Source organism: Toxorhynchites rutilus, chromosome 1, assembly GCF_029784135.1.
Source record: "Toxorhynchites rutilus septentrionalis strain SRP chromosome 1, ASM2978413v1, whole genome shotgun sequence".
NCBI classification, from domain to species: domain Eukaryota; kingdom Metazoa; phylum Arthropoda; class Insecta; order Diptera; family Culicidae; genus Toxorhynchites; species Toxorhynchites rutilus.
Window position 1 is genome coordinate 31,218,776 of NC_073744.1, and position 23,622 is coordinate 31,242,397.

General features: G+C 38.3%; 1 protein-coding gene across 3 annotated transcripts; it reads left to right on the forward strand.

Annotated features, from left to right (window-relative positions):
- Positions 1-3,117: 3,117 nt before the first annotated feature.
- Positions 3,118-22,156, forward strand: LOC129774325 (zinc finger protein 501-like). Of its 3 annotated transcripts, none has more exons than XR_008742722.1 (11): positions 3,118-3,254; positions 3,474-3,976; positions 4,077-4,160; positions 4,218-4,301; positions 4,355-4,438; positions 4,494-4,658; positions 20,365-20,448; positions 20,500-20,583; positions 20,642-20,725; positions 20,782-21,289; positions 21,364-22,156. XR_008742722.1 is itself a non-coding variant. In XM_055778054.1 (11 exons), the coding sequence occupies exons 1-11, from the start codon at positions 3,232-3,234 to the stop codon at positions 21,009-21,011; spliced, it is 1,374 nt and encodes a 457-aa protein (XP_055634029.1). In that variant the 5' UTR covers positions 3,118-3,231; the 3' UTR covers positions 21,012-22,155. The 3 variants fall into 3 exon arrangements, 2 of the variants coding, with proteins under 2 accessions (XP_055634029.1, XP_055634017.1); XM_055778054.1 differs by having other exon boundaries at positions 20,782-20,945; positions 20,997-22,155; XM_055778042.1 differs by having other exon boundaries at positions 20,782-22,156.
- Positions 22,157-23,622: the final 1,466 nt, after the last annotated feature.

The window sequence follows — 23,622 nt, forward strand, 5'->3', positions numbered from 1 at the left end:
TTTATTAGGATTTTAAAATCCAGAGGATCTCGGCTGACCGGAACTGCTATTTCCGGTTTTGTGCTCGACGCACCGCAACATCACCTCGTACCATCGTTGACCGCACTTCTACCCCACGTGTTGGGTTGGAATTCCCGACACGAACGATCATTCATCGGAAGGATGCTGCTACACCAATACAGCGCTTCAGCCAGAGCCATCCAACGCGTGAGTACCCTAACCCTATAAATACATGGCCATGTGGGTGGGTACTTAATGAATGAAATTCTATGGAGTGATCACATGACATAAAGGTATAGCAGTGCGGATGAATGGAGGCCGGTTCGTCGTTTAGTAGTTAGAAATTTTGAATAGGGAAAATAAATGTGAATATAATAAATTAAAGAATAAATGTTTTGAGTTCAAAAATGTTACAGTTAATTTTGTGGAGATATTCTAATGTTTGGAGAAAACCTGTCCTCGGAAGTGATTGGGAAGGTTTGGGCAGCAGGAGGAAGACGCTTTGGTGTGCGTATCAGTGCCCCCGGTAGAATCCTCAGACTTTCTCTCGTTTGTGTTGTTGGAGACAGAGCAGAGAAACGGGAACGCGAGGTGTAGGTGTCAGGAGGAGTCAGCTATTTGTGGGTTTCGGGATCGATTCAAGAATCCGCCCTGAGGTCGGAATTCTTTCCGGGCAGACAGCGAGTGAGTGGCCCTCTTACGAGGTGGCGCTTAAGCCACTCACTTTGAATCCCGTGTGACGGAACTGGTAGCTGCGCTTCCAGCGCGCTACGCTTACCAAACTAAATTTTATTAGTTTAGCAATAACAATTGGCTTGATAAGCCGTTGATTGAGTGAATATAGCCAAATTTCTTCCACAAAAACGGAAATGTGATAACTCAATTTGTTTATTTCAGCTTTGAAGTTTTGGTTGTAACTCAAGCCATGTCCATAAAACTAATTATCGAAAAAGTGTGTAACCGGAAAACCTTCGATTTGTGAAGTGGTCGTTTGAAAGATCTATGTAAATCTATGGTATAGTATAGGTCCAAAATAATAGAAATACAATGGAATACAATCATTTGAATTCTCGTGCGCAAATGAACTTCTAGACACAATATGTATTCAGACCGCTTGAAGTTCTCCAGATTTTGAAGTAAAAATCACTTCGTCGTTCAATTCATTCCATATACTTGTGGATTTTCTGCTTGGATAAGTTTGAAAAAAGTGAGTGAATGACCCTGAGATAAAAGTCTCCGTTGATTACTAAGAACAAAAGCAAACAAGTGACACTGATAAAAAAAGCGAGCATGACACTGAGACAAAAGTTCTACTTCTTTTGACGATATTTTCTGCCAATAGCTAGATTTTTTCTCGAAACAATATCTCTAAAATTCACATGCGCTATAATATTGAAATATCTTTACAGTCTCTTGGTCACGATCGCTGTCGATAAAAAAACATTTCATTTTGAATTTGTTTGTCGATCTTTTTTTATCTTTGCAATTGGCGATCTAACGCAAAACGTAAACGATCGGTGAGACATCTGGATTTTGTTTTTGAACTAAGAAAATGATGCTAATGAAACCTAAAACTCAAAAACAAATCACGTATATTTTACTTCCGTGCTTTCCAAGGTACTTCTTACATACAGGAATAATGCATTTTTCTACTTGTTTTTGATTGTGCTCTCGAATTTCCTTCTTTAATTCAATCATTGTCAATATTTATACAGTTTTCACTACTGAAAGAGGTAAACAAATAACATGTTATACATGAAACTGCGCAGAATTAAATTTCTTCAAAACTCATTGCAATCAAATAATCTTTTATGATTATAACATTGTAATTTATGGAAAGAACTACAAACCTCACATAAACTCACATTGCAAAATTTAAAACCATCATCACTTTCACCTCAGCGCCGCCTAGGTGTAGATTTGTACGTTAGATCGCCAATTGACGAATTTACGCAAAGCTGAATCAGCTCATGCTACATCTACATTAGATCTCAGAACCACAAAAGTGAGGGTGTTTATTTATTTTACGCACTGAAAAGCAAGATTCGGTTGTGATTATTCATTTTATTTCAATTTTGATTCATTTCAGTCATTGAATGTCGTCAGTATATGGTAAGAATGTTGGAGTTTTGTATATTTACGACTATTTCAACACGCGATTTGACCAAAGTCATATATAATCTTTGAAAATTTTAAGTTTGATAATGCACACCGGTTATCAATACTATGGAGAATTGCGATGAAATCGATATCATATCAAATTGGCTGATATAATTGATTATGTAGGGGCCGATACGAGAAGGATTTGCAGTATTTTAGCGCAAAACACCCTATTCATCGTTTACTTAGTAGAAAAAAAAATAAAGTTACAATACTTATAACAAGCCATTCCTCGTAATATACATAATAAATTATAAAATGATGATTTTCTAATCTTTTCAGCGTGGAAAAAATACTTGCATTCGGGAAATTTGAAGGAAAAATCGGATTTTTCTAACAAATTTAAACGAATTTCATATTAAAAAAAACAAAACATCCTCATTTTACTCGCTGCGCCATCTGGTTGTAAATCCAACGTAAATTCGTCAATAGCCGTTCACTTTACTTTGTTTACGAACCCAAAATTTTTACTCTTCAAGACAAATTTCTCTCGAAATCTAGTACACTAAAAATAATAACTCGAAAAAGATACATAATGCCAAATTTAATTCGATTTGAGTTTGAAAATGCGGAATGCCACCCCTGATAGAGATTAGGTTTCCGAGCTTTCCGAGTTCTGGACCCAAATTGTTCGGACTTAGTTCGAAACTCTTTGAATCGGTCTTGTTTATGATAGATCAAAGCTGGAATTTATTGCATTTAGTTTAGTAACAATTTGTTTCCAAATTTTATAATAAAACTAACAATTATAATTTCGTTCTAAAGTTCCTTGCAGATGCCGCTCAAATAACGACGGATTATTTTTCAAACATATAGCTCCCGAAGTTGTCTGCGATCACTTAGTAAACATACCTAATTTTCAGCGGCGGGATTTTTGCGCTCAGTGCAGTGTTCCCAACACAAATTTTGGTCCGAACTTGAAAGTCGCCACCAGACGTCGACACTGTACATCTGTCATCGAGAATTGGTTTGTTTTGTTTGCTTCAGAAATATTTAGTTTTAGCATTTGTGCTGTAACTGGACAATTTTGAGCATTGATTTGACTCGAACAAATAATATTGGAGAAGTGATATGGCTTATGTTAGAAACAACCTGTAAGTATATTGGGAAATATTTGGTAAACCTCCGCAAGCCGAAATTTACTCCTACGGTTACGTCGAGTTGGCCTATTTTTTATTCTATTTACCAAAGCATAACAAGACATGCTTCGGTTATTCTTAAATAACAATTTATTATGTATCGAACAAATAGTTGCAAAAATATCGGTGATAGTTTAAATGACACTGATGTTTGGCTATAATTCATACCAACAGGTACCAGTGCAGCTTTTGCTCCAATACATGCAATGAGCGATTCCATCACGTGCTGGTCCCCTTTCACCAAGAACAGAAACTAAAGACCGTCCTGCAGAAGTTGAACAATTTCACTTCTCAGTTGACCAGTTATCCTACATGCGACAAATGTCGCCAAGAATTCATAACCGTCCACAACATTCCTGAGAGCTGTTTCCAAATTTTGCCCAGCACCAATTCGACTGATGATATCAAGATGGATCCAGAGTTAATGATTGAAGGCCACGAGCTGCCGGGTAACGGAAACATTTTTGAGACAGATCCAATAGTTGATATTGGGTCAATTGAACAGGAAGCCGACAAACAAATCAATGGAGAAAATGGAGAAGTATTCTACATCAACGAAATGGACGAAGAAGACAACAGTGCATCAACAATTCCGAATGCTAGAACAAATACACAAAGAAAAAATGATTTGGATTCTTCACAGAAGGAAGTTTGCTTATCTTCAATCCGCCAGAAACGTAAGAAAGGCTTCGCGGACAATAGTTCGATGAAAGACCAAAAAATGGTGGTTACAAACGGATGAGTATGTACTGATCTGAATCTATGAATCTGTTTCAGGATGGAAACCATTTAAATGTGATATGTGTAAAAAAACATTCACCGCAAAACACAGCGTTAGAGTGCACATGCGAGTTCATACGGGTTGGTAAAACAAAAGTTCTATTCCATAAACCATTTAGAAGGTTCATTTATTTGCAGGTGAACGACCCTTTTCGTGTTCACATTGTCAGAAAACATTTAAGGAATCCTCAACGCTCCTAAGGCACATTCGAATTCATACGGGTAAGTAGTATATGTTTTACTATGATAAATTATCCAGCAGAGTGTTTTTGCAGGTGAACGTCCCCATTCTTGTCCACATTGTCCGAGAACATTTATACAACATTCAACACTCCAAGACCACATACGAAGCCATACGGGTTGGTTAAAACTGTTTCATTCAATAACCCATTCAAAAGAGTCATTCCGTTGCAGGTGAACGTCCCTATTCGTGTTCACATTGTCAGGACGCATTTAGTAATAATAAATTGCTCAATTATCATATGCGAACAACTCATCCGGGTATGTTGGAAACGAATAAACGGAGAGATAAAAGTTTGGATGATTCGCTGGAGGAAGATCTCATATGGTTACAAACGGGTGAATATTTTTTTTCCAAATCGTTGATGTGTAAGGTTCAATCGCTGGGGCTTTGCGGAGCCGCCAATTCTGTGTTTGTTTACATTATTCAATTTATAGTCTATGGCTAGAAGGTTTCAATCGATTACTCATGGTTTACTCTAGGTTAAGGGGCAACAAGTTTGTGGGACTTGTCAAGTTTGGGATATGGAAATGGGAGAATATTGTCTCAACCGAAAGTTGCCACACGTACTGTAGCGTTGTGGCTGTGGACGACAGTGAGATTAGGGAACAAGACAAACAAACTAATAACGAAAAAGAAGATCACAAAGGCATTCATTTCTTATGCTAGGCGTCGTGCACAAATTACGTAACGCGAGAAGAAGTCAAGGCTTCGTTACTTATTGTGACATGGGAAGGAGGGGGGACAGCCGTGATCGTTACAAAACAAAATTCAATTTTTTATCTTAAATACATTCACGCGCCCCTGTATGTTTGAACAGCTAGCTTAGATTCTGGCACCGAATGAGATGTGTATCCTGAGCTAAAATGACAGAGCACGTGTTGTTACAGCCAGTAAGCAGGCACTGATTAATACATCTCGAATATTGCGTTAATCTACCGAATCATGATGTTGTCATGTCTGTTAAACATAAGCATATTCCGTTTGTTTTTTTTTCCAAAATATATATTTTATTAAGGCACATGTGGCGTTAGCCTGACGGGGCCGGGAGTCCAATATTTTGACAATTTTTTTCTTACAACTATGTTAGTAATATGTAACCGATTACTCGCGGTTGGCTCGAGGTTAGTATTACAAGTGTTCTCATAATTGGTATGTTGCAGTCTTCGATGCTCTGTACGTGTGCCCAACACGGGATACTTCCTATTGGGATGCAGCTGACCATTAATCAGCAGCGCCCCTCTCGTCTGTACTCCATATCTAGCGTGGTGCGTCTTTCTCGACTCGAGGAATCCAGGATAGAATGGTCACTTGCCGGCGCAATCATCAGCTCGTGTAGAGTTGTCATGAGCGGTACAACCTTTGGCTCTTGTTGAATGATCAGAGGACTGCACAACCTTCGGCCCGTGCATCTGTAAAGAGTGTGTGTATGTATTGCCGCGACTAAGTAAAAGTTTATCGATCGGATAGGAGGGATATGAAACGGGGACACAACTTAGGAAACATCATTAAACGTTGACATCGGCGTTTCTGAGGAACAGGTATAGATGAAGCAGTAGATCAGGATCCCGGCTACCTAAGATATCCCGGACGGGGATATCCGATTGTCTGCCGTGTGCTCTCAGTGCTCTAAAGAGCTGAGAGCGAGCAGCATGGAACCGGATACACGACCAGACAACATGCTCGATGTCGTGGTAGCCATCGCCACAATCACAAAGATTGTTTGCTGCGAGCCCAATGCGATAGAGATGCGCGTTTAGGTTGTAGTGATTGGACATAAGCCGAGATATCACGCGAATGAAATCACGACCTACATTCAATCCCTTGAACCATGCACTCGTCGAGACCTTAGGGATAATCGTGTGTAACCAACGACCGAACTCATCACCACTCCACATGCGCTGCCAACTTACGAGCGTATACTGACGAGGAATGTGGAAAAATTCATTATAAGCAATTTGCCTTTCAAAAAGTGTGCCTTCTAAAGCGCCCACCTTAGCTAGCGAGTCCGCTTTCTCATTCCCCGGAATCGAGCAATGAGAGGGAACCCATGCTAAGGTAATCTTGAATAAACACTCATTGGTTGTCTTATTCTTGTTAGGAAATAAGATGAGCGTTTATCAACTTTCATTGAGCGGATTGCCTCTATTGAGCTGAGACTGTCTGAAAAAATAAAATAGTGGTCGATGGGCAATGTTTCAATGATCCCTAATGCATAATATATCGCACCCAGTTCAGCGACATACACGGAACAAGGATCTTTAAGTTTGAAAGAGGCACTGGAATTTTCATTGAAGATGCCGAAGCCAGTGGACCCGTTTATGAAAGAACGTCAGTAAAGAACATTTTATCAGATCTAACTTTCCCATATTTAAATGTTACATAGGAGGGATCGCATTTTTAGCGTTACGTAATTTGTGTACCATGCCCTAAACCTAGTGATCCCCGATTTTTGAAATTAATCGTTCATCAGCTAATTCCGTTTGTTGTCGCAGGAGGCAAAATGAAGCTAGGGTATCTCGGTCATGTTGAAGCAGTTCAATACAGTAGTCCAATGCACAAACGCATTTTCTCATGGGCTCGATTCAACAGGGTGTGCTAGCTGCCTGAATCCGAGATTATTCTGTATCAAGGAATAATCAAGTCAAGTAATCATAATTAATATGTGTGGAGGACCAGACGACAAAATCTTGTTTGACAAAGGTCATAGATATTTTCGATATATCATTGAAATCACTTAAATATTCGTTGCTTCAAATGCTCCAGACATGCCTTCAACCGAGTTGAACATCAGGTGGCTCCTCTTTCCAGGAAGTTATCAGGTTCAATGTTTCCCCATGAACATGGGGGATCTCACTTGGATGTAAAAACTCAAAACAAGGGACCCGGCAAGCTCTAGAATACGCGTGACCACAGTGCAAGACGGGAGGAATTTCTTTGAAGAAAAATCTCCCGGCTAGAACGGGAATCGAACCCGAACCCACGGTATGAAAATGAGGGACGCTAACCACTTGGTCACGGGAGTTCAAGGCACTACTTGCATATAAGAAACTTTCGTATGAACATTTGATTATTTTACGTTGATATTTTCATTACTTAAAAAAAGCTATAGTATTATGAAAATTTTCAAAGGAATTTGACTTTGTGTACCGATTATGTTAGCATTACGTTACATAAGGGTGAGAGGAGGGAGTTTGTCTTGCGTTACTTAGTGTTACATAGGAGGGATCGCATTTTTAGCGTTACGTAATTTGTGTATCATGCCCTAAACCTAGCGATCCCCGAATTTTTGAAATTAATCGTTCATCAGCTAATCGAATAGTTTTCAGCAGTTTGTTATTCGATACGATTCACCGACCCAAATAATCGATTGATCGCAAAATTGAAAGAAATAATTAGTTAGACTAGTATTTCTCGTTTGCTAGAAAGCCATATGGAATCAAAAAAAAAGTTCATTTCACCTGAAAATCAATTATTATCCTTTACGCTCCCCTAAAGTCGTAAACGAGGCTCAATTCGCATTGACGGCATTGAGCTTCGTTTATGAACTTAAGGGAGCGTCAAAGATAATGATTGATTTTCAGGATAAAACTGCAGCGGCCGTACGTTTTTTTCTCTCTGCGTTTGGATCGATTAATCGACGTAAATTATTCGTTCGCTTCGATTATTGGTTGTGCAGTACTCGTTCGGTTAATAATCGATTTATGGAGTAGGTATTCGATTAATCGATTAACCGAACGATTATCGGGGATCACTACCTAAACCTTTTCACAAAAACAAATCGACTGCATATAGCAGACGTCGCGAGTTCCCAACACGTTCCTAATAGAAACATAGGGTTGTTTTCTTTCGGCCTAAAGGGTTTTCAGAAGCTGAGACGAGACATGACAATAGGGGGCCGATTCCGGACCACTTTTTCTGTCAAACTCGGACCACTTGTAACTCGACTCCTGATTGGTTGATGAGGAAAACAGTTGACAAAGATAAATATACTAAAATGGGATTTTCAACATTTTCACAGTGTTGCCAAATATATTCAAAATTGACTAATAGTTGCATTCATATTTCAATTTAGCGAAAATTTCTATTATGGATTCTTTGTACATTTTCGTTTCTGTTACGTCCTGTGTTCAGTTCCCGAAGAGAGGGAAACATTGTACGGTACTGTTAGTTTTTGAACGATGTCAGAGTTGAATTATAAGGCCTTATTTCCGTATACACTTCACGGTGAAAACGAAATGAAGTGTATCCGCGATGACAAATATACAATGTTGACACCTGGAAACAAAATTAGTTTTTAACAAGGCTTACTACTCTCACCACATCAGATTAGCCGGCCCGAAGGCAGTTTTAAATTTGTCAAAATCTGAATGAAAATGTTTACTTGGCGTTGTTTATTCACTTGAAGCACGTCTTTCTTACCATAACATAACCCATTTTCTATACACTTTCCGATATTCTCATTAAAATATATAATTATCTCAAATATATAATTATCTCATATATATCTTATCATATAATTATCCGATATTCTCAATTAAAATATAAAATTATCTTCAGATACCATATGAAGATAACAAAGTTTTCCATTCACATTGAACATTAATACGATACGAGTTAATTTTCATTCAATTCATGTATTTCAACATCATTCTTCGGCATAAGCTTCGAGTAACCGGTCATGTGCTGTGAGCGTCTCCGTTAAAGCATTGTTTTCGGTTACCGTTGGCTGTTTTTTTTTATCGCCCGGGTGTGCTTTTTTCGCGCGTTTTCGAACTGTTCGAGATATCGTAAAACGCAGTGTGAACTCGGAATTAGTGAGAAGCAGAATCATCAAAGCCTGGCAAGGCCAGCCGGCTTTCAGTTTTCGCCGATTTGTCGCCATCGCAATCGAAGTCGGACATCGGTGCTCAGTTGCACGCACACAATACCAGCGCGATTCGCTGCTCACTTACAGCAGTGTGAAGGAGAGCATCACTTCTTAGTGGTGTGTGATAGTGCCGAGCGCTCAAGCGCTCCGATTGAGAAGCAAGCAGCGGTTGCCAGTTCATCAGCACTGGGGTGCATTGTGGTGAATAGAAATAAATAAGATATAAGATTTATTTTTTTTTATTTTTTTTTATTTTTTTATTATTATTATTATTAAAACAAAATATTAGATTATAAGTACCGATTACAGAATGGCAGAAGGAGGGGGAGGATCTCCAGATATGGAGATCTCTGATGATGACTCCCCTCTGGTTGAAAAAATTAATAAAGGAACAGCGAAGACACTTAAACGCGTTCCTACATCAGAGGATGTTTCGTCCGGGGACGAGTCTGCTAACTCTAGCAAGCCCCCCTCTAAAAAACCTGCAAATATCTCCTCTCCAACCCCCCTCGCTCCTACCCCAGCTCAGATTTCGCCTCCCCATCCTGTTGTCCCCGATCCCCTTCAATCCTCGTCATCTCCTTCTCCTCCTGTTGTCTTCTCTCCACGTGTCAAGGTCTATCCTGAAGATGCACCTGGAACTGGTCCGTGGGTTGTTTTCTTCAGGCCTAAGCCAAACGGAAAAGCACTTAATGTTATTCAGATCATGAAAGATCTGGCAAGATACTCCTCCGTGACAGAAATTACGAAGGTTAGACCGACCAAACTGCGTGTTGTCGTGGCTGATCGGAAAGACGCAAACGGTATTGTCGTCGACCAGAGGTTTACCCTGGAATATCGTGCCTACGTGCCTTCCCATGACGTAGAAATCTCGGGGGTGATAACCGAAACAGGTCTGACGTGCAAATCAATTATGGAAGGAGATGGCAGATTTAAAAAGCTGCCTTTGATTAAGGTTAAAATCTTACAATGCCGACAACTCGGCAAAGTCTCTCAGGAAGGGAAAGAATCGAAATTTACGCCGTCCGACTCGTTTAGAGTCACTTTTGCTGGCTCCGCCCTCCCTGACTACGTTATGGTGGACAAATTAAGGCTACCGCTGCGACTCTTCGTGCCAAAGCCCATGACTTGCCTGAAATGCAAGTCAGTTGGTCACACAGCAGCTTACTGCGCCAACAAGGAGCGCTGTGCCACTTGCGGAGAGCAACATGTGGACAAATCCTGCAGTGCGATTGAGCAAAAGTGTCCATATTGCGGAGGAACTCCGCACGTGCTCTCGGCTTGTGAAACTTACAAGAGTCGCTGGGAGAAGCAGAAGCGCTCTTTAAAGGAACGCTCGAAGCGCACTTTTGCGGAAATTTTGAAGGGCGCTTCTCCATTGGCCCAACAGCAACAACCTTTAACCGCAAACAATGTCTTCGCTTCGCTGCCAGTTGACGAAATGGAAGCGGATACAGCTAACGAGGGCACACCGTACATCTTCCAAGGGAATCCCCGGCGCAAAAATGTGACCACTCCCAAAGTTCAAGGACAAGCCCCTCCGGTTATACCCTCTGTTAGCATGCCTAAAAAATCGAGTGCAGCGGACAAGCAAAATCAGGTTCCTCCTGGCTTCCGTGGGAATAATTCACCTTCGAACGACCCAGCACTCGAAGGGACATCAAAAACCCCAACTGTCCCTATTTTACCGTCAAGTTCAACTTCCCAATCGGGATTTATAAAGTTGACTGACCTTGTGGCTCAAATCTTCACATGCTTTAATGTTTCCGACTCCATCAGAACCATTGTCACCGCAATGCTTCCAGTATTAAAGACAATTTTGCAACAATTGATGCAAACATGGCCCCTCCTTGCAATGATTATCTCTCTTGATGTCTAATTCAAATAGAGAGGTCGGAGATATCACTGTTTTACAGTGGAATTGTCGTAGTCTTATCCCTAAATTGGATATATTCAAATTTTTAATTCATAAGTTCAATTGTGATGTTTTTGCTCTGTCCGAAACTTGGCTTTCTTCGCGAGATGATCTCTCTTTCCACGATTTTAATATTATACGCTTGGACCGTGTTGACAGATACGGAGGGGTGCTATTGGGTATCAATAAGTGCCACTCATTTTTTCGAATTGACCTTCCACCTATTGGAGGGATCGAAGCTGTTGCTTGTCATGCAAACATCAGAGGCAAAGACCTCTGTATTGTCAGCTTGTATTGGCCTCCGAGAGCTGCGGTTAGCCGCAAGCAACTTGTTGACATGTGCTCACTCCTTCCTGAGCCACGATTGATCTTGGGAGACTTCAACTCTCACGGAACTGCCTGGGGGGAACAGTACGACGACAATCGTTCATTGTTGATATATGACCTTTGTAACTGCTTCAATATGACCGTTTTGAATACTGGGGAAACAACACGTGTACCTAAACCTCCTGCTAACCCAAGTGCTCTTGACCTCTCGCTTTGCTCGAATTCATTATCGTTAGATTGCAAGTGGAATGTAATCCAGGACCCCAACGGTAGTGATCACTTGCCAATCAAAATTTCCATCACCATTGGTTCGAATTCTTCTGAATCTATAAACATGGCATATGACCTCACAAGACACATTGAATGGAAAAAATATGCGGACGCAATTGCTCTAGCCATCAATTCCAGAGATGGTTTGCCTCCATTGGAGGAGTATAACTTCCTTTCTCGTTTGATATATGACAGCGCGGTTCGCGCTCAAACGAAACCCATCCCAGGCTCCACTTTTTGCCAAAGGCCTCCCAATCCATGGTGGGATAGCCAATGTTCCAAGCTTTATCAGGATAAATCGAACGCATTTAAAGCTTTTCGGAAACGTGGAACCATTGAGAATTTTCAAACGTATTTTGACCTTGAAAATCAATTTAAAAACTTGATCAAAGGGAAAAAACGTGCTTATTGGCGAAATTTCGTGGGAGGTTTGTCACGAGAAACGTCAATGAAAAAATTATGGAAAGTAGCTCGAAACATGAGAAATCGCTCTTCAACAAATGAAAGCGAGGAATATTCACATCGATGGATTTTTAATTTTGCACGGAAGGTTTGTCCTGATTCTGCTCCTGTGCAAAAAGTTGTTCGAGATATACCACAAGATAGGTGCGATCTTGATTCCGAGTGTGATATATACGAGATATACCACAAGATAGGTGCGATCTTGATTCCGAGTTTTCGATGGTAGAATTCTCTCTTGCTCTCCTTTCATGTAACAATTCTGCTCCGGGATCGGATAGAATTAAGTTCAACTTGCTGAAAAACCTCCCTGATGTGGCGAAACATCGCTTGTTGAATTTATTCAATCGGTTTCTGGAGCATAATATTGTTCCAGATGATTGGAGACAAGTACGAGTTATAGCTATTCAAAAACCCGGAAAACCCGCGTCCGACTTCAATTCGTACCGCCCAATAGCAATGCTGTCTTGTATACGGAAATTGTTGGAGAAAATCATCTTGTTTCGCCTTGATCGATGGGTTGAAACGAATGGCCTACTCTCAGATACACAATATGGGTTCCGCAGGGGCAAGGGGACGAATGATTGTCTTGCGTTGCTTTCTTCAGAAATTCAAATGGCTTACGCCGGAAAAAAACAAATGGCTTCAGTATTCTTGGACATAAAGGGGGCCTTTGACTCTGTTTCAATAGAGGTTTTGACAGACAAATTACACTCTCGGGGTCTGCCGCCTCTATTGAATAATATGTTATATAACTTGCTTTGTGAGAAGCATTTGAACTTTTCTCACGGAGATTCGGCAGTAAGTCGGGTCTCTTACATGGGCCTCCCCCAGGGCTCATGTTTAAGCCCCCTTTTGTACAACTTCTATGTAAGCGACATCGACAATTGCCTTACACAAAATTGCAGCCTAAGACAACTTGCAGATGATGGAGTGGTCTCTGTCGTAGGATCAACAGAATCCGACCTACAAGAACCCTTACAAGATACTTTGAACAATTTTTCAACCTGGGCCATTGGGCTAGGGATCGAATTCTCCACGGAGAAAACAGAGATGGTGGTTTTTTCTAGGAAGCATAGACCAGCAAAACCAAAGCTTCAACTTTTGGGTAAACCGATCACTCATGCTATGTCATTCAAGTATCTTGGGGTCTGGTTCGACTCCGAATGTACTTGGGGGGCCCATATTAGGTATCTGAGTAAAAAATGCCAACAAAGAATAAATTTTCTCCGTACAATTACCGGCACCTGGTGGGGAGCCCATCCCGAAGATCTTATAATGTTGTATAGAACAACTATTCTCTCAGTGATGGAGTATGGCAGTTTCTGTTTTCAATCAGCTGCCAAAACACACTTAATTAAACTCGAGCGAATTCAGTATCTTTGTCTCCGTATTGCGTTGGGATGTATGCCCTCAACGCATACCATGAGTCTCGAGGTTTTGGCAGGCCTACTCCCACTAAAAGATCGCTTCAATTTATTATCTCTTCGGTTCTTCATCCGGTGTAAGGTCATGAACCTATTGGTGATCGGAAATTTTGAGCGGCTTATCGAGCTAAATTTTCACTCCGGATTCATGAGTTCATATCATGAATTCATCTCCATGCAGGTTGATCCTTCTTCGTATATTCCCAACCGTGTTTGTTTCCCTGACTACATCAATTCCTCTGTGCATTTTGATCTGTCCATGAAGCAAGATATCCATGGATATTCAGATTACCAACGATCGAGGATCGCTCCAACGATCTTCGATGAAAAATATAGGGGTATCAATTGTGATAATATGTACTTTACTGATGGGTCCACTATAAATGAGTCCACAGGATTTGGAGTGTTCAACGAATTTTTTAGCACCTCACACAGTCTTCAGAATCCTTGCTCAGTGTATATTGCTGAATTGGCAGCAATTCATTGGGCGCTGGACAGCGTCGCCTCACGACCTGTTGAACACTATTACATTGTAACGGATAGTCTTAGCTCTGTCGAAGCTATCCGTTCAGTGAGGCCGGAAAAGCACTCGCCGTACTTCCTTGAGAGAATACGAAAAATTTTGAGTGCTTTATCCAGACGCTGTTATGTCATTACCTTTGTGTGGGTCCCTTCTCATTGCTCAATTCCGGGTAATGAGAGGGCTGACTCATTAGCAAAGGTAGGTGCGATTGAAGGCGATATTTATCAGCGTCAAATCGCCTTCAATGAATTTTACTCTTTAGTCCGTAAAAATACCATCGCTAACTGGCAACGCAAATGGAACGAAGATGAATTGGGCCGGTGGCTTCACTCGATTATCCCTAAGGTTAGCCTCAAACCATGGTTCAAAAGTCTGGACTTGAGTCGGGACTTTATTCGCACCTTCTCCCGACTCATGTCCAATCACTGTTCGTTAGACGCGCTACTCTTTCGTTTCAATCTGGCCGGCAGCAATATCTGCGTTTGTGGCCGAGGTTACCACGACATCGAACACGTTGTTTGGTCGTGTGAGGTGTATCTTGTTGCCAGATCGAATTTAGAGAACTCCCTTCGGGCTAGAGGAAGGCAGCCCAATGTGCCGGTGAGAGATGTGTTGGCTCGGTTAGACCTTGATTACATGTCCCAAATATATGTTTTCCTTAAATCTATCGATGTTCGTGTGTGATTATCCTTATATCCTTATACCCTCCATTTCTTCCTTTGTGAGTAATTGGTCCGCTTGCTATAAACAGGAGAATGAAATGTAAATTCACAACAGATGTATGAATAGATTTAAGAATTGAGTGTGTGTGATTATCAACATTGTAATAATTTCCTTATACCCCATCCTTTTCCTGAGAAAAATATGTCACCCTTTTAATCTCGAGTCCACCGCGAGTAATCGGTTACCCACATTACTAACCATAGATTTAAGAAAATTGTTCATATATATATTTTTAAAAATATATTTAAGATTTCGGCTCCTTTAAACTTATGTAACTGAGCCTGTAAAAGTAAACGAATTTACAAAAAAAAAATGTATTTCAACATATCATACTCCTGTTATCAAATCTACGTTTTCTATTTCTTTTTGCTTTCTCTGCATTTAAATTTGTTTTGGATACCAAAATAACAGGAAAATACTAACTGTTTAAAATATGACATCCGATTTTATAATTAATATGAAAAATTGTACAGCTCAAAAAATACATGATACGAAGAACACATGTTTCTCTTATGGGAAAATAATCTTCCGAAATTTTATAACATTTGGCAACCTCCACATCTCGCGTGGCTTTGCTCCCTGTTATCTAGCACTTGGTTGACGAAAATGCAGAAAGAAGAGTAAGAAGCCAGTTGTCACGTCTTGTCTTATAGCGAATTCGTTTTTAAAACTGAGTCAGTGCCAAACTGACTCTGTAATAAAAAAACGTTTTCAGTTTCACGAATGCGGTGTTTTGTTGGTGTGCGTTATATAGTCTGATTTGTTTATATTCGCGACGATAAATGTACAGTGTCGACGTCTAATGGCGATATTAATGCTTGGGAGGTAAATTATTCTCTATCAGATCAGCAGGGCCAAGTGCAGTGTAAAAATATAAAAGTTTGAATGAATGTTTTCACTTCATATTGTTTTATTACTTAAAACATGTAGCTCTGACACTTACTTAACCATTTGTCGATGCATTTCCTGGTTTTTCCACAAATAATTACTATTATAATATAAAATCATCATTAGCCACAGTTTTCGTTCAATATTTTTCTGTGATATCGAAAAAAAACCTCTTATTTCATCACATGAAATAAATATTCGATACGTTAAAGTAAATTTTCATTCATAATTTTGATTTTGAAAGCAGGTTTATTCCTAGGTAGTGCGGACTGAATCAAAACGGCTGTCAAAAAAGATCCAATTGAAATGTCAAAAGAGATCCAACGATCAGGAGTGTTATTTTTCTTATGATAATCAACACTATAAAAGAGGTATTGTTGTCAGGGGCAAAAATAATTCAAACAATAAAATGAACGAACTACATTTTTCCGTCAATTGTTTAATTAACCATTGCATCTCTGAAAGAGCATCTCAGCCTTTCACTGAGCTACGCCTTTTTAATGTCCCCTCTCTTTGACATAACGTTTTTCCGAACGAAATAAAAACAAACGAAGTCAGGGTCACGTAAATGTTTACTCCTGCGATTTGAAAATATTCGATAAAAAGTGGTAGGAAGAGATGCCAGATGATTTTGAAAAAAAAGTCTGTAAAAACATGTGAATGTCTGTTAAAAATGTGGAAAAGTGTGCAGATCTATAGAAATGTCTTTTAACGTTAATTTTCACATATTCATTAATACTTTGTACATCGTGATGCACGTAAGATTGTATTTTGTATATATATACAGCCATTCCATGCCAAACCAATATAGTGGTTCTCAGATCTTCGTCAAAAGTGGTAATATTGTTCTTTATCGCTAAACATTAGACTCGTATTTTTTTATTTTTTCATTGGGGTGCCCATTTCCATTTTAGGGTTACCCAAAAAATCATTTTTTTCCACTTTTTCCCAAAATGACTTTTTTCAAAAATTTATAACTTTCGAACCACTTAACCGATTTAGATGATCGACATATCAAATTGAAGCCAATGAGCTTTAATTGAGAAATATTGAACTTGCAGATAATATGGATCCTATTTTCGTAATTATTGAGTGTAGTCGTTTTTTAATGTTTTCATGGCTTTGGACTAGGGGGCGCTATAATTTTTTATATTTTTTCTTGAAAGGTGAGAATTTTTTACATAAAATATCTCGATATCAGAGATGCTATTTTTTCCGTTTTTGAAATATGATTTTTCAAAACTAATCGATGGTTCGAAAAACAAATTTTCCCCATTTTTCCCACTACAAAAGCATAACTCTTGAACTATTGGACCGACTCATATCATCGACATATCAAATTGAAGCTTACGAGCTATTTTTCTTTGAAAAAATGTTACTTTTGCGAAAAAATTGAATTCTTGTTTTTGTAATTATTGATTGAGTTATTTTTTCACAGTTTTCTCGTTTTAAGATAGGAGCGCTATATTTTTTTATATTTTTTATGGAAAGCTGAGGATTATTTACCTAACATATCTCGATATCAGAGATGTTATAATTATCGTTTTTAAGTTATAAAGTTGTAAATTTAACATGTTTTAAGTCTTCGATCAATATTCATATGTGACTAAACTAGAACTATGCTACTAGAATCCTTCCCGCAAGTGTGATATTTTTTTCAAATTTTGCTTCTTGGCTTCAATTTAATACATCGATCATCAAAACCGGTTCAGTAGTTCAAATGTTATGATTTTTTGCAGAAAGTTATTTTTGGACAAAGGGAGAAAAATGATTTTTCGAACCACCGGATTACTTTGAAACATCATCCAAAAAAACAAAAAAATAGCATCTCTGATATCGAGATATGTTATGTAAAAAATCCTCTGCTTTCAAGAAAAAATATAAAAATATAGCGCCCTCTAGTCCAAAGTCATAAAAAAAATAAAAAATGACTACGATCAATAATTACTAAAATATAATGATTTTTTCGCAAGTTAAATATTTTTTAATAAAAGGCAAAGTCATTAGTTTCAATTCTATATGTCGATCATCTAAATCGATTCAGTGATTCAAAAGTTATTAATTTTCATTTGTCATTTTTGGGAAAAAGTGGAAAAAATTGATTTTTTGGAGCACTTAATAACTTATGTGTTGTAAGTGTGCTTAAATGTTTCAACGATCTACACATACATACATACACATACATACGCGTTGTTATTTTTTATAAAAATCAGTATTTCTTCGTTGATATATTGGACATCCACCAAGGCTTGCGGTCTTGTCGTTGGTGAAATTTATAAGAAAATACAGTGTATATTTTCCATCCGCCATGCAAGGCTATACAAGTTTTAGATCTCCACTTGGCCATGAACCATGTCTGTGGTAACAATATCGAACAGTAACCCATATTTCGCCATAAGCAGAGCCGAAAGCGAATGTAAATTGTTAGGAATAGAATGAAAATTTTTATTCGATTTGTTTTAATACTTAGAAGACATAGTCCTGACCCTAGCTTAACTATTTTTCAATAAATCTCCTTGCATTTCAGCAAAACAATCTTATCTAGAACAAAAAATAATTATCAGAGACAATTCAAGATTTTTCGTTACCTGCAGAGAATGCAATTTTTCATTAATTGTGAATTGTGAAAAACCGTATCCTCTCTTTCGTCTGCAATGATGTCAGGGCAAAAGTACTTATGTGTATGAGTTCCAAACTTCATACACACCAGATGGGCCAACCAGAAAGACTGCCGGGCCGCAGGTTGAGTATCGCTGGTTTAACGTCATGTGTATTGATATAAACTAAATATAATAACGTTTCTGTATTAAAACTATGGAAAAATGTCATATGGTGAGTCAAATATCTTTGATGTGATGAATAGAGCCCTTTTATTTTTCAAAAACCTGTGAAATATTGTTATATCCAAAAAGTCTACAACAAAAAAAAGTGTTTTACAGATATGTCTGTAAATTTACAAACATATTTGTAAATCTGGCATCTCTGGTGGTCTAAGAATTTATTGCAAGAAATCGCTTGAAAACATGCATGAATTTGCTTGAAAATGAAGTGGATTGAGTCCGCACCACTTAGGTTTATTCCACCTGAATATCCATCATTATTTTCGCGTCCCAATGAAAGCACACGTAGCTTAATGCCGTCTGCTCGAATATACTTTCAAAATCAGAATCCGAATTGGATTACGATTCCAATAATACAAAAGCAAAAGCAGCAGGTTTTTCATCTTCATAGTTTTTATTTTTAGATTTTCCAAAATATACTCGGAACTTGACAGTTCGGTATAGTTGTATTGGTGAACCCGAGTGCCAACCCGTGAAACATCTCAGTGCGAAACTAACAGATTTCGGGGCGAACCAGTGCGACACTGAGTGCGAAACTGACTGAATAAAAAAACGTTTTGACAGCAGTTAGTGCGGCACTGAGGTTGAAACTGAACAAAAACGAATTCGCTATTAGTTCAGAAGGTTCTCTCTGGCTGCGTAATTATCCGTACATTTCCAAACTGCATGATCGATGTCATCGTAACCAGGGTTGCCAACTATTATTTTCAAAAATCAGGGAGAATGAGAATAAAAACCAGGAGAAATCAGGATGATCTGTGATAATCTGATGGTGCAATATCCGGTTAGTTCAGCAGGTGGGATAGCACATTCCTGACAGACTCCAAAATAAATTATCATATGGTCAAAGATACATGAAATTTAGCGTTGTTCTGATGGAACACGACGGCTATCGCATTGACTAATTCCTGAAGTTCCTTCAGTTTGTTGCGAGCAGTAGTTGTGGGAATTTATCGACTGTTTGATTAGTAGAAGCTCCTAATGGAGCTTCGAGAATAATGAATAAGTTCAGCTTCGAGATCAATTTCGAAAGATTATGCTAATGATGATGAGTTTTTGTGGAAATATCTGGAAATTAATTGACACAGTTGTAAAGTAAGAATGAGTACTACGTGTTTAAAGTGTTCAAAAAGCAATAAGTAATTATTTTCATTCAAAATATAACGATTTGGAACTGCCTTTGGGCGTGCTAATCTGGTAGAGTATCTTTTTATCACGTAAATTCAAGCTTTATTAAATGTCGAAAGAGTATCTTCGGCAAAGCAAATCGCTTCGGAATAATAAACAAAAAAAGATAAAACATTATACAAATGCGGACTGGAGAGCTTTTTCTGTGTAGGCTATCATGACAATTCTCATTTCCAACCAGGAACACTTCATATATTTATTATGGAAAATTTTCATTCTAATAAAATAAAAAGTACGAAATCAGGTAAAATCAGGATCATTTCATAAAAATCAGGCAAAATTAAATGTTAGTCAGGATATCAGTAACCGTTTCCACACCGACAAACATTGCGCTTTGAACAAAATTTGTTCTGTAGAGATGCACATCTACCGAGTAGTGGTTGGACATAGGTCTACTCATTACACGAATAAAGTCACGATTTACATGCAAACCTTTGATCCACGCTTTCGAACGTTTGGTATAATTCAATCGATTTGCCAACTCAAGAGGGAACTCTGACACAATAATTGAAAAATAATCGTAAAAAATCTGTCTATCAAATAATTCGCTTTCCAGGGCAAACGGGTAAATATATTGTTATTTTCTGTAAACATTCATTGATAATCTATTTCAGGAGAAAAACAATTGAAATGCGATAAGTGTGAAAAAACATTTGGCTCAAAATTAGGACTCAAAGTGCACATTCGAACTCATACAGGTTGGTACACAAATCTGTTCATTTTACTTCTCAGCAGTTATTTGTTTACAGGTGAACGTCCGTATCCCTGTCCACATTGTCAGAAAGCGTTTAAAGATTCTTCGGAGCTCGTTTCGCACATTCGGAATCATACGGGTTTGTTAGGGTATGTTTTACTACAATGAATCGTTCAACAGAGCCATTCGTTTTGCAGGCGAACGTCCCTATCCTTGTCCACATTGTCAGAAAGCGTTTAAGCGAAATACTGCACTCAAAAACCATATTCGAACTCACACGGGTTTGTTTAAAACAGTTCTATTCAATGCACTATTCAGCAGGACCATTTCTTTGCAGGTGAACGTCCATATTCCTGTCAACATTGTCCGAAAATGTTCACACTTCGTCCATCTCTCACATATCACCTGCGAACAACTCATATGGGTTTGTTGGAAACGAATAAACAGAGAGATAGTTATTCGGATGATTCGCAGGAGGAAGATCACATACGATTACACAGGGTAAATATGTGCTTTTATATTCTGAAAACATTGACTGATAATCTATTTCAGGAGAAGAGCCATTGAAATGTGAATAATGTGCAAAAATAGGATCGCCTATACCTAGCTACACGGATGGGAGACAAAAGACTGTGATTGTTGGGAACAGTTGCTCTGAATTGAGTTATTTTAACTGCTCTGAAATCGATAAATTCTACTTTTTTAATACTCCAAATAATGCCCCAAAAATTAGCCGTCTGTTATATGAACTGAATATCCTTCAAACGGGTTGTAAAATTTGAAGCGGTACAAAGAATCCGGAGCCGTTACTGTATCGCTAGATGATTCAGATTAAATGTCTTAAGGTCTGAATGCTCTCTTGAGAAGTTTGGGTGGTTCCCGTAGTGTACTGATCTCAAAGTGTGCTGCTTATTTACAGGGACGGAAAGCGGAATGGACAAGTGGATTTTGGGGAATGTAACAGGATGAATAATAACATAAGTATTTCTCAGGATGGCTTAAGTTGGGGTACAAAAACATAGAAGGCCTGATCAAGGCCGATTTAAACCTCTCGTGAACATGAACGAAAACAAACACTTTTTGTTAGTAATTCATCAGTGCATATATAAATCAGGAGGAAAACATCTTGAAACGATACAAAACATTTTTTAGATGAAGAAATGGGTGGGTTATATCTAGGATATAAACGCAATGTTGACATTGGCTGTTGAAGAACCAGTCTCTTGCACTCACCATACATAGCAACCGTGGGAACTAAATTGCCCATACTTTTTCAGAATTGACAGAACTAGTTCACTTCCGTTCATTACTCCATGTTATGGCGGGTTTACATTAGGGAGATCTATAGCTATAGATGGACTTATTCGCGTGAAAATAGGTGTAAACGGGTGATAATAAATATGATACGCTTATTCGAGGTATATATAACTTGAATAAATTCAGCATATGTAAACGCTTGTGAATTTCTCACTGGTGAGAAATCACTAAAGTTGGATGACGTTCTACTTCAGGTGAATGAATTCACCGAAAATATGAATATATTCATTATAGAAGTTCACGCTAGTGTAAACGGTTGATGCGATTTCTATAAATCTCATCATATTTCTTCACATGAATATATCACTAATCTAAACCCACCCTTATATAATATTAAAAGCAATAAACACGTTTTCTTTTATACTGCGTAAAGTTTCGTCGGTCTTGTTATTAATAATTATTCATCCGAAAAACCACTTTATTGGCTCAGTAAGCATTGGTTTTTATTTATTAAATTATTGATTGAATGAAACAATTTTCGAATTCAATTGAATTCAACATATTTGCTTTGTAAGTAAACAGTTTGAACAAATGCCATGTAAGATCAACTCATGCATTGTATGAAATAATGTTCTTCGTTACAAGTAAATTCGATGACCGTCCTCTTACGTTTGATATGATGCCTAGGACTACCAAAAAATAGGTGAACGGAAGAATTGTCAAACGATCATTGTATTTTACATTTAGCTCTGAAATTATTGCATCTCTGAATGTGTACATAGTTCTCGAACCGCGAATTCGCTTGGTTTGACGAACTTCAGGCACTCTGTTTCGATTTTGAGAAGCATGCCCAACGCATATTGTTGAATCAATCGATGTTATCGCAGCAAATGGTTTTCAGCATTTTATCTTATCATTAAACGGTATGCGTAGAATTCAGTGAGCAGAAGATATGAAGGCATATCTTCCAATGCATTTTGAATAATCGAGACAAAGCGTTGTGTTCGTTCCCCACTTTTGTAGTCCGTGTTAGGTCTACACGTTCCGGAGTGCAAAAAAAAAACATGCGGGTACAAAAGTATCCCCGGCTTGCATGAATAAAAAGCTTCAATTTCTACTTTTTATGCTATGGAGGCTTTGAGGTGAAGGTGGAAGGAAGCCATTGTAGTAGTATAGGGAAAACCACGTGTAAAGACGGGGTAATAGTGTATGTGAGAGAAGAGAAAAGCACACGTAAATAGATCAATTCACTCATCAGACTGTGTGGCGCTTCACGGACATGAATCTTAGAATACATTTGAATAACATAACAATTCAATACTGAAGTAAAACATATTAACGACGTGTTCCGATGAACAATTGTAAATATAAATATATATTGAAGGTGTATTTGGATATGAAGTAAGATTCTGATCATACGCGAGCGTAACATGAAAAAATTCATAACACATGCGAATTGGGGCTCTTTTGGTATTAACAAGTTCTTCCGCACAGTAACTCGATGTTGATAATTCCTAAATATTTTCCTTCGTTGATCGTAATTTTATAATTACTATTTTTAGCAGCAGAGGCAGCCGTGGCAGTGTTCCGAGCTCTGCAATACAATTTTCTTAGCCAATGTTAAAGTTTGCTAAAACTATTTATATCAGTATTGATATCAACACGATTCTATTTGATTGATTTTCATGACAAAAAACGCTATGACTCAGGAATAACATTTTATTGAGTGGTTTTTATAGTTGTTTCGATGACGTTGTCTGGAATCAGTGTCGCAAAAATTACGATACTTTCACCAATACAAACAAAACCATTGCGGAGAATTGAAAAATGAAAATTTAACTTTCAGATCACTAGTTAGAGTTTTCGACGTTTTCCACTATACATTGCGACGACAGATAAAAATTTAATATCTTGTGAGTAA